Source organism: Ixodes scapularis, unplaced genomic scaffold, assembly GCF_016920785.2.
Source record: "Ixodes scapularis isolate PalLabHiFi unplaced genomic scaffold, ASM1692078v2 PGA_scaffold4__175_contigs__length_147842914, whole genome shotgun sequence".
Classification (NCBI taxonomy): domain Eukaryota; kingdom Metazoa; phylum Arthropoda; class Arachnida; order Ixodida; family Ixodidae; genus Ixodes; species Ixodes scapularis.
In genome coordinates, this window is record NW_024609879.1 from 71,072,699 (window position 1) to 71,084,734 (window position 12,036).

Consider the following 12,036-nt stretch of genomic DNA (forward strand, 5'->3'; position numbering starts at 1 on the left):
ATAGGTATTGTGAAATCGGCAAATGAAAATGGTGCAATAACCAACATTCAAATATACCCGCACTTTTCAGTGCCGTGACGTCAGTGGAAGGCAAGCTTGCCAGTCGAGCAAGTAGTCTAAAAATAGAATATGCCAGTCATTTGTTCCGTGCTGGAGCGCGGATACGAGAGCGAGCTTTCCAAGCATTCATTTGACACCATGAAACTGCTTCGAATCAGTTTAAAACAAAATCTACAGCCCAAAGAGTGAACCCCTGCCTTCCACTGACGTAACTTTTTCATTGTTGCCAGTAGAGACCTCGAGCTTGAAAAACACGGTGAGGATCAAAACTGTAAATTCAATAAGTTCGCGAAAAAACAATATTTCGGCCTAATATTTGGGATACTATTTTCGCAATGTTTATTGGTTAGTTTATCAAAATTTCAACCAAATCGGAGACAATGAAAAAACCTGTGGAGTACCCCTTTAAGCACCCGACAGTTCGCCACACCTCACACAGATCACTTCTTCTTTTTAGCAGTGCCTCCACCGCTTAAGTTACAACTTCTTATTCTGAAGCTGAAACCACTCTGGTTTCCATTGCACTTTTGGCTAAGTGGTTAAATGTTTGCCAAACATTGCTGAAGGTTTTGCGCCCTGCTCTTTTGCTGTGTTGAAGTTTTCGGCTGGGTTTCTTCAGTAGCATCACATGAGGCTAGCTTTTACAGCACCACAGCATTTAGCTATATCACTTTTTTTTCTGTTCAGCTTTACAAATGGTGGCCTTGAAGCGTGGGTCCAAGAACTTAGCAAGTCATATGCTTTCTTGTCCTCCTTATACGAAGTGAACCTTGCTTCGATGACTCTTATCAGTCCTGCGAGAAATTCTGATGCCCCAGCACACTTACCTAGACGGAGGGGCATACCAAAATCATAGGAACTTGGGAGGACAAAGACGGATACTTCTCAGCACTGGCAATAAGAGTGGCATTAAACAATGGCTTCAATGCTTGCACATATTCAGAAACATCTTTCCACTCTGATGAACCAAGTCCATCGATGTCACAGTCCGAGGTAGCAAGTTCCACAGTGACTGCTTCTTTGAGTTCCAGAAGGCGCGACAACATTAGATACTGGCTATTCCATCTCGTCTCCACGTCTTGCACCAGACGCAGTGCGTCCTTTCTCAACTTATTTGGCACTCCTCAAGCCTTTTCTGAGCTGATTAACGGTGATTGTAATGCCCCACAATATGCTTCACTTTTTTGCACAGGCGATCAATGGCCGACGAACGGGATCTCGCGTTATTAATCGCCAGTTGGAGCGTATGCGCAAAGCACGCTCTTTCAGTCCACGGAGGTCTCCTTACTGCAGCACGGATGTCGCGCCCGTTATACGTTACGATGAACGCCGCAAATTCATCGGGTATCTCCCAGTCACGGCACATTTTGTACAGCATGGTGACAATGTTCACTGAACTGCGACTTGCAGCCATGTCTAGAGTGTTCAATGTGACCCGCTTCATCATGAATTTTGGAGTGCAGAAGGTGGAAGGTGAAGCTCACGTAGGTTTCGTTAGCGCGCGATGTCGGCATGTCGCTTGTGAAGGCAACAGCGGCAGCGCCGCCTTCAAAGGCGCTGTTGAGCTCTGCTTTCGCCTTGTTTCGGGTGTCGTCATTCATCCGTAACACCAGCACGCGCGAGAGTGTAGATCGGGATGGTAAGACGATGGTTGGGAACGGCTTTTGTCAGAAGTTTTTTGAAGCCGCGGTCTTCCACAGTGCTGTAAGGCTGTAAATCAAGCGCCACCATGGCGGCCACCATGGCGGCCACCTTGTTATTTAGCGCTCGAACCCTCTGTTCTGGCAGGGGCTCCATGCGGTGCAGGAAGTCCGTCAGCATTGGTTGATCTTTTCCTGGCGTACCAGTGGTAATCTTAAGACATTCTTTCAACAACGCAGGATGTACTCTGGGACGGTTGGCAAGATGCCTTGTCGTCCCTGTGGGCGCTTTAAGCGTTGAGTCACATGCCGTACATTGCGCCATCGAAGTCGTCATCCTCGCAAAATAATTAGAAATATCGCTCCTCTCTCATCGTTTTGGAGCCGTTTCCCGTTCTTTTCTCCGCTTCGCAGATGGTTCTCCTCAAACACTTCCATCCGTCATAACACGGGTGGGCGAAAGCGAAAGTGAGCAGTTTAAAAAGTCAGGAGTCCCAAGGGTACAGAAACTCACAGATTACCGCTACCGACACCGGCGCCACCAGTTTAGGTTTAAGCCACCATGCACTATGTCGCTGTTAATGGGCCTTACTTACCGAAACAGAAGCCGAAAGCAAAACTTACGCTTGCGAATACGTTCTCGAATATTCGATTAATTTCGAATGTTCGTGTTACGACGAATATTCCAAAAATACCGAAGACTTAGTTCACGAATCGAATACGAATATTAAATGTATAATATTCGATCCGTATTCGAAGTTTCGAATATTCGCCCACCCCTCCATTCCAGAGAAGAGAGTATATTTTTCTGGGAGGCAGAATAATAAATATTTCATACATGTTATATTAATTAATAAAACAAACTATAAAACCGTTCAGGCTTATACTATAGGTATAATGATGTCGGCAACTAGCCGAAGAAAATAGAAACTTCATATGAGCAAATACACGACTTTCACGGTACTATACAATCGGAGCTCTTATATGACCTAATCCTAAGGAACATATAGCAAATATTTGTAAGGAATGCATTCTGAAACATTCCTTGTATCCAGAGATGGCAGTAATGAGATTACAGTAATGGAATTACAGCAATTAAATTACTTTTTGGAGTAATTAGTAATGTAATGAATTACTGTTTTACGCTAGTAATTTAGTAATGTAATGATTTACTTTCAGGCAGTAATTAAAAAAAAATTCTCATTACTTTTGAAATTGCTTTTGTCCTAAATCTGAAAATTAGTTCGCAAGCTTTAAAAAAGACGAGAAAAATTATTTTGCATGGTGAAATGTTGTGAAAGAGCACCAGAGAAAATAATCGACGGCCACCTGAGCGCAAAGCCTTGTACGAAGAGCTGGACAGCCGCAAAAAGGAGGGCTGGAAAGGCGAAAGAGAAAAGCTTGCATGTAGACATCGCTGGAAGGCAACGGCTTACAAACTCCAGGCACGACAGATTCGCGGCGTCGCGTCATCACGACGACTGGGGCCTTTGAACATTACACGGTGCAAGGAAGGACTACAACGACGAGGCTAGCATGCTAGCCCTTGTCAAAACTGCTGTGCTCGACCGGAGAGTTGAATGAGGACTGTGACTCTGTGGGTAGGAATCAAGGACTTTGAAACTTTCGTATAGTTTACAGCTTAATTGTTGCCTTCCGTTTGTTTTATTTTAATAGGTGTCTTTGTGCTATTACATTTTTAGTCTATTTTAATGTTTGTCCGTGCTATGTTACAGTTTTGTTTCTTATCATTTTTTCTTGAATGGGGGAAGTACTTGTTTAGAGTTTTGGCACTTTTAAAAATAAACCTTTTTGCAAACAATATTCTCGGTCTGCTCCCTCGACAACCAATCCCGCCAAAGGGCTGTTTACTTTCCGACGTCGAATGATATGTTACAATGTTTCCGAGCTAGCGATCGCCGGCATTCTATATTTGTAGCATACATATTTGTCGGAATGACAGATTCCAAACCAGACCGATAGAGATTGGTCAGTGGCCTATTCTGTAGCTATATCTATACGTAAACACACGTTTGGCAGTGTGGGATAGCAGTAAAATGTATATTATGTGGATATTCATAGAAATGCATTATATGATCCCATGTCTGGACCTGGAAAATAGGGTACCTACCCCTTGAAAATAATTTTCATGTGATTCTAGAAGGAGCATCGCATGAAAATTGCTATATATGGGGTGGATACCCTATTTGCCAGGCCCAAACACGGGATCATATAAAGCAGTCCATATATTGTATATAAGGAATTGGGCAGATATGGGTATATAAGGAATTGGGCAGATATGGGCATATAAGGAATTGGGCAGATATGGCTTTATCAGTCCAGATATGGCCTCACTACGCATATCTGGCCATATCTGCCCAATTCCTTATATATCCATATCTGTATTTTTTAATATAAGTCCAGATATGACATTTCTGTAAGGGATGCTATACTTCCTTCCTCCCTAAGCTGACAGTGCTGGGGAGATGCAAGCTAACCAGAACCAACGAAACAACTTTTTTAATTACGTGTCCCGTTCCTTTCTCTGCGCGTGGGCATGAACGAGAGCGTGGTTACGTGGCGAACGATAGACGTGTGACTGCTCCAAGAAACACGTAGCTTCCACCGTTCATTCCTAAGCTGACAGTCCGTCAGCTCAGGGATGAACGGCTCATAGGCTACAAGGCGACGGGCGCATCACCAGTGAGTTAAAGATAATTTGCAACCTGAGAGGACAAGACAAACAGATCCCCAGCCTTGTACTTTCGTGAAGCGAGGTCAAACCGTAAGCTTCGACCATTGTGAACAACAAACGACCGGAATAAATTGTTAATTCCAAATGCCTTGTCAAAGCCCCAGAACGTTTCGTGCGTCCTCGAGCAAAGCAGTGCCGCTCGCGGTATCCCTCGCGGGCTTCCCTTGGGAAGTCCGTTCGGGAATAAGCCTACACGCAGATATCGCCGCCCTTTGTTGGGAAAGTACACAATTTAGGAAGTTCGCGTCATTCCCCAATTGGCGACGCTTTTGCTTTACAAGACAATGCTCAAAAGCTTGGACTCTTCGGGTGTTTCGGATAAATGCTCCTTTAAAGGAATGACCCAGAATAGGTCAACTATAATCGGTGTCAACCTGTTCTTGGCAACGCAGTAGAGGGTACAGGCACGCGTACCCTCTCCCATTTTGAGCGCTGAATAAAGCTGTGGGCGAGCTCTCCTTCTCTCCACTGCATTGCCAAGAAAATTTATCGCCGGATATAGTGCTCTCGGGAGAATAGAATCAGATTGCGTCCGAGGCGGAAGTGAAACGTTTCACGTGACGGCTTCTTGTAAGAACGAGTTGTCGTCCCCCGACTTAACAAACTGACACGGACTACAACTTTAAATCAGGAAGACAGAAACATATCACTCTTTCAGTAAGAACCTACACCGTTGAATGAACACCGGAACCGGTGAGTCGTCTGTCTTTCTGAGTAACATCTAAAGAAGCTATTAATCATGTTTAACACCTATGTCGGGTGCGCCAGCAAAACCATTGTTCAGTATGGTTCACTTTGAGGCACATAAAGTTGTTGCGGTCTAAACAGGAAGATCTGAGTTTTGGTGCGAGGACTTGTGTTGTAAACACTGTGTTTCTGTATATGGTAAATAAAATGAGCGCGAATTACTGCCTCAAGGTATTCAAAAGTAGTGTCAAAGTAATTTCAAAGTAATTTCATTACTTTCGGGAAGTAATTGTAATGTAATGTCATTACCTTCAGTTCGCGGTAATTTATAATGTAATTTATTACATTTTTGCAGTTTTCAAAAAGTAATTAGTAATGTAATTTAATTATTCTTGAAAGTAATTTTGCCATCTCTGCTTGTATCTACCCTCCCACTGTACTTTCAAGAGAGCCAATCACTACAATATATAAATAGAGCTTGTCAATTACCAGAGCTGAAAATATATTTAGTCGTAATAAATGTAGTCTGCTCTGTGGTACTGCATGACGTATCACATGGTTTAGTCATGCAGAGCAAAAGTAATTTTTTATATGAAACGCTTTTTTCTGAATTGCAATCCGTCGAACATTCGCCGTAGATCGAAATTATTAACTCTCCCACGAGATTCTTGTTGCAACTATCAGTTTAGAAGTGCCTAAAGAACATCTGCTAATATATACTTTGTTAATAAATCTTATAACGTAAAACCAATAAAGTGATGACACGCATATCTAATATACTCGCAATTTACAGAGTGGTCGAGCACACTGTCGAGCATTTTGCTCAAGCCAAAATAGACGATGATAGTCTGGGGTGGTTTGCCAAAAAGGAGTCAACGCTGTGTTTGGTGGTTTGTGTTTGTCTTTTGTTCCTCATGTTCCCCTTCTCCGGGGATTATTTTCGTCATTCTTGTCCAGTTCGCTTGCACCTTTGCATTTAATTGCATTATAATCGCGACTGATATACACTACTGATTTAATTTTCATTGACTTAAGAAATACACGTTAAACTTGCCACACCTTCCTATGGAGGAATTTGAGGAGCCCATTTAACTCCCAAAATGTTTTGGCCATGATAGCAAGAAAGAATCTGGGCAGAATTTTGGCTTTTACAGAGAATAACATCTAGTGCAGTGCATAACGTAAAAGTAGAAGTGATTATTTTACTGTGTTGTAGTATTACTGCATCGCCTTATTTTGCTGCCAGTTGAAACAAAATCACAACTTACGTGGTAAGAAACAAGACAGCATCTATATTTCTGTGCTTTTCCTTGTGCAGCCGTGTCGCAAGCCTCTTCCCGTACACCTTAAGTATCGCAATCAAAAGTTCGGCATCTAGGGCTTTTCTGTCTTCAGTGAGAGCTCTGTGATCCTCCTGCAAAAGCAAGATATTAAGAACAGTTTCTGCATTAAAAAACAATTAGAGAAAATGTAACTTACATTCCATTGACTGGCTCCCAGAAGACTGAACTGCACAGTTACAATTGCTTCCGCAGTTTTCAGAATCTTGTTTACCTAGAAACAAACAATCCAACCTACGTTGATGACATGACTGAAGCATTTTGTTCGAGTCAAAAGAATACATGAATGAATAATTAAAAATTTCAGAATCTTCACTTATTGATTAATGTATTATCTTTATTTCGGGAAGAAACTATCAGCCACGGCGCACATCCGGGATTGCACAAAACGTACTAATTAGGCAACAAATTATAAAAAGACATTACAAATTTGCTTTTAGTTAGTGGAAATATGCAATATGTTCCAATAAAGACGTGTTAAGCGTTGTTGAAAATGGCTAAATAAGTCCATTTTAGAAATGGTTAAACCACGTCTGAAGCGTGGGAGTGCGCTAAATATTCCATTCATGCTGCAGGCACAAGGCTAGGGACGCGAGAACCAGGATGATAAGAATATCAACCAGATTTTCGCAACCCCAGCTTCGTGCCTGCTGCACCATTAAAAACTGTAGTTTACACCAAACCCCCCCCCCCCTTTTCATACGTACTTAAATCTTCCTAAATTGATTGACTTAGGAGTTTTTGATGACGCTAAGAAAGTTTCAAACTGAAACCATATTGTAACTTTGGCTAATTAAAGGTAATGAATAAATTTCAGAAAAATATTACACTAATTAGCTGGTTTGTTGCAACCTTGATGTCTACCGTGGCAGGCAGTTTGTTTTCGAAAATTATTTTCTCAACCACTCAATTGGTAGGAAGTTGTTTTTAAATATTCCCTAATACACCCGCTATAATTTCGTGCTTAAGAACAGTGTAACACTGCGAGGGTGTGAACGGTACAAGCTAAAACTACGACAAAAGTACAATAACCAGCCTATATGAGGCATAAAGTGTTTTCATCGTAGTTCTTAGTAAATAAAATGGCACGCCAAAATAGGATGATGCTGTGGCCATGCTTATTTGGTAATAAGAAAAAAAATATAAAACAGGTCGAAATGTTAGCCACCCTGTTGGGGGCGTGGAGGGTGGCGGTGGCAATGCTTAACTGGAAGTTAAAAAACAAGCGAAAAAAAACAAACAATGTGCACTGCTTCCTCGGCAAGACATATTTGGTGTATATTTTATACAAGCTCTGAATAGACAAGGAAAGGACAACCCTTGCAAAAAGTTTCTGTAACATTTTACAGGGCGTGCGGAGGTAAACAAAAACAAAACTGACAGTCCTTCCGGGAGGAATATGTTGCTTCCGGTCGGCTATGATGTTTGCTTGTTTTTGACGACCCGCACTCAGTAGAGCAAACTTCAAAAGTCTCGCCTCCGAGCACTAACTGCAGTACCTCCTGAAATTTGTTTTTACGGGACCGACATGCCTTCCCGACCTCTTGGGTGAAAAGAAATAGCCCTTGTTTTTTAAGAAAATTACAAACCTGCCAAAGGTTTCGTAGGCGCGTCTTCATGACTACATATTCGAGCCATCTGGTCTATATATCTGAGAACGACTTAAAACCTACAAGTTCTTAAACGCTTTCAACTAATTCTTGAACGGAAAGGCATCGGCGTGGGCGCCTATGTCCACCAGGGGCCGAAGATACGTCCCGAGCTTCCCCGCACTGGTCGCCGACTTTTGTCTTGGTTTTAGAAGATATTCTTCCGAAAGTTTGCATCACGCTGCCTTCGGCACGACGCGAGTCTCTGTAAGGCCCGATTGTCTCGTGTTTTGTCCAGCTTGCTTCGATGTTCAAGGTTTCTTTCCCAGAGCGCCGTGTCGGCTTCTATTTATACTTGCTGTAATTGCCCGGTTGGCACCTATCGTTGTACGGTGATGGTTGGTCGAGGCGCCGCCGCGCCCCTGGTGCTACATGCTTGAGTTTATCTCGTTGAGCCATCTGTCGGCAGTACATCGAAGTAGACTAGCACCGTCTGCTTAGCTGCGATCACCGAGGCTCAGAGGCGTCGGCGGCGTCCCTTGTCTCGAGATAATTAAATAACTAATGAGCCATAACTAATGAACCAAGAGTCGTCCCGCACCAACCCAAGCACAAGACAAACATAGGAAAACGAGAAGTATCTCTCTTCTCTTGTCATGGCGGCCGAAGGTGGCGCGAACACCCTGAATATAAGTGAATGTGAAAGTAAACACACTCACGAAAGACAAACAAAACGAAGCATTCGTGGCTATATTTTCTTCAACAAATTACACTTAAAACACAAGTTACTTAGTTAATTACCTGTTTATTTATAAATGCCGCCAATCTTACGAGGAGCTTTTAGCAGGCAGTCAACTGCTTATTCCAGCTCCTGCGGTTGGTTATACGTAGCTCTACATACCCGCACTCTAACATTTCTGAAAGGATCTGAGTTTTAAGAATATATTTAATATAAAGCAGCTTCATTTTGTGAGTTAGAGACACATAAACACTTTTTTATATGTAATGCACGTGTGCCACACTGCCACAAGGCCTACATTAATTCAAAAAGTCAGATCTACATTACACTGGTGCTAATTGCTAAACTCCTTCGCGATTCAATAGAATATGCAGTCATCGGCATACAGCCTTGTTTTTGCAGAAACTTCGGGAATAGTTTGGTTAGTGGAGAGCAAAAATAAAGCGGTTCCAGAGCCAATCATTCCGGTACCCGAAAATCAAAAATATATTGTCAGTTCAAGCACCGCCAAAATTCATATAACCTGCAAAAAAAATATGCAACTATGCATTTCACGCGTGGCGAACATAATTTCTTTTTTTGCCCTTAGTATTAAATAATTATTTTTCGCGTTGCTTATTTCTTGAGCACTATCATTGTTGCAATACTAGGCCTTACACAATAATATTGCTTTAATTTCGGCTTTCAGAGGAGAAAATAGTAAGACTTCATTAATGTAACTAAAAGCAGTTTCGTTCACTTCTTAAAGATGGATAGCTAACGTTTCTCAAATAAAAAGACCTCGCCATAAAGTTCGTTTTGGGATATGTTTTTGTTATTAATTCATATCCTAAATGTACACTTAAAATTTTATGACCTGTTTCCAGCAATATTTCGATTAAACTTCCGTTTTTACCCAAAGTAACGAGGTTTATCCTTGAATAAAGTCTATTGATGATTGATTTATTTGCAAGTTCAGTTTTTCCAGATTCTTCGCTAATTATGAAATTCGCAATGCTTAATTGATCATTGAAATAGGTATTTGGCACACGTAGCTACTCTGGTGAGCGAGTGTTACTCACAAGAAATATGTGCAGCATAGCTCAAGGCCAGCGTGGAATACTGAATAAGCTCAGAAGCGAAGCTTTGAAAAAAGTACGGAAATACTTTACGTATGAACCGTAACAATAATTACATTTTTGGTTTAACCTTGCAGGAAAGGTCGACTGAAATCTGATGCCAGAAAAAAACTGAATGTAGCAAGGTATTGGATGCCTGCAGCCGAAAATATAACAATTCCCCAGAACTAATTAACTTGTATTACTGCTCTAGGTGCGGCCTTGTTCAGCTAGCCATCCCACAACAATATCTTGAAAGTTACTCTTTAACCTTGTGCAAGGGCGCGTAAATTTACTCACCCTTTTTAAAAACTGTTTCAAATATTCCAACACCACTTTTTTATCACCAAGACGTTTTTTTATGTGTCTACTATAATATATGTAAAGTTCCAGATAGGCTGAACCTCCAGCAGAAAGTGTACCTGAAAACGAATATAAGTTTGAAATTGGCTTAACGGCAGCAACCAGGGCTCGTGCACGTTTACATTTAATAAATACGTGAAGAACCGGTAAGGGCGCCAAATTTTGTTTAAACTTCATTACTAAGAGTCCCTAATGTCCTCTTCAGATACACACGACTAAACAATAAATATGCAAACATAAACGCGAAAATAATAACATACATTTAATTAAAATGAAATTTTAAAATATCTCTGTATTTTGAATACACTCAAAGAGTTTCGCGGCCACTAGTCCAGGGAAGAGATAGAAACAATTATATATACCTTCGGCGTGAATAAATATTTTTATGTCCATTGTATTATATAGATAGCCCTAAGATACAAGCTCCCGTTGCACACCCTAACACAGGGTTGAGAAAAATATACACATGTTTTAAAAGACTAAATAAAAATGTATTGCATTTACATCACATCATCCCAAGGATGGTGCTTTGTCGCTACTGAAGGCCGCTTTAAACATGGCACGTTGATTCATCAACCTGCTTGATCTCTAAAAACAGTGTGGAAAAAGCCTCCACCGTAAATTTAAATATATCAGAAAGCACAGTTTAATCAAGATAATTTCATTCCTTATCTAAAGCCGTATATTATTGTTGTAAAAAAAAGCCAATTTACTTTTTTAGTTAGTAAGAAAATTTCATTCGCTGCAATGCTCCCTAAAATCAAGACGTCAGTCGCCTTGTAATTTACAAACATGGAAACCTCATGAAAACAGTATTCGCACATTTTTTATTCTGCTCTCCTAAAGGTCCCAGCCGATTTCTTTTTTCTCAACTTCGTTGAAACGGTGCGACTGTTTCCAACACCTCTGCGGCCAGCTGCATATGGAATATAAGGGGTATCGAGGCCATTCATATCTGCTTTGAATTTTAAGCGCCAAGAAAAAAAAATGTCCAAAATAATTTTTAATTGTGCCCTTTGAGCTCAAGCACAGTTTGCGATTGTCCTATCTAGAATTTTATAAGCGCTCAAAGCTTCGGTATGGTCTCACTATAAAGACGGAAAGTTTTAAAGACAAAACGGAAGAAATCTCTACATGTTCATCTCTATCTGTTGGCCTCTAACTCTCTATGTAGGTCTAAGTGAGTGCTCATGTACGCATAATTATCTTTATCTGACCAACGAAGTAGTAGGTAGAGGGTTCAACGCTCCGATTTGCTCATAAAATGAAGAGAACGTGCGAAATTATTTAAGTCATGCGAAGTGCACGGTAGAAAACGCGACCATGAAAATACCCTTTTTTATTGGGAAAGTCATGTCTGGTTTAATAGGCGTCAACCACCTTAAAGTATGATGGTTGTGAGGTTGAACTAACTAAGGAGCATATTTCTGCAGAAGGTAGATATACCGTTTTTTGTTCTGCGTATCAATCTCCTTCTATACGACCGAAACTGCAGAATAGCCGCATGCTGTTGATATGTTGTTCCGGGTGGTTATGCCACCGCTCCTGCCCCCGCTCGTAGAAAAAAAATTAAATATGGTCATCGCGTACCTTGACTTTTTCCCGGTGAGCGTTTTGCCGTCCACTATGTGCTTTTATTGCGAAAGCTTTAACTGTCCCATGTAGCCAAGCGGCGTTATCAGCTTTTCAAGCCGCACCAAACGGCGCCTAAACTGCCCTGTCCCAATGCAGCGAAGCCTATCATCTGTAGCAGCGATTTGATGGAT

At 41.3% G+C, this 12,036-nt stretch overlaps 1 protein-coding gene across 1 annotated transcript in view; it reads right to left on the reverse strand.

Annotated features, from left to right (window-relative positions):
• Window positions 1-12,036, reverse strand: part of LOC115332570 (venom metalloproteinase antarease-like TfasMP_A) — a 42,551-nt gene that overhangs the window by 19,125 nt on the left and 11,390 nt on the right. The window contains exons 3-5 of the mRNA XM_040217993.2: window positions 10,208-10,329; window positions 6,622-6,696; window positions 6,411-6,556 (exon numbers count right to left, since the gene is read on the reverse strand). Coding sequence (XP_040073927.2) covers window positions 6,411-6,556; window positions 6,622-6,696; window positions 10,208-10,329 — 343 coding nt within the window. The remainder of the gene's footprint in view (window positions 1-6,410; window positions 6,557-6,621; window positions 6,697-10,207; window positions 10,330-12,036) is intronic.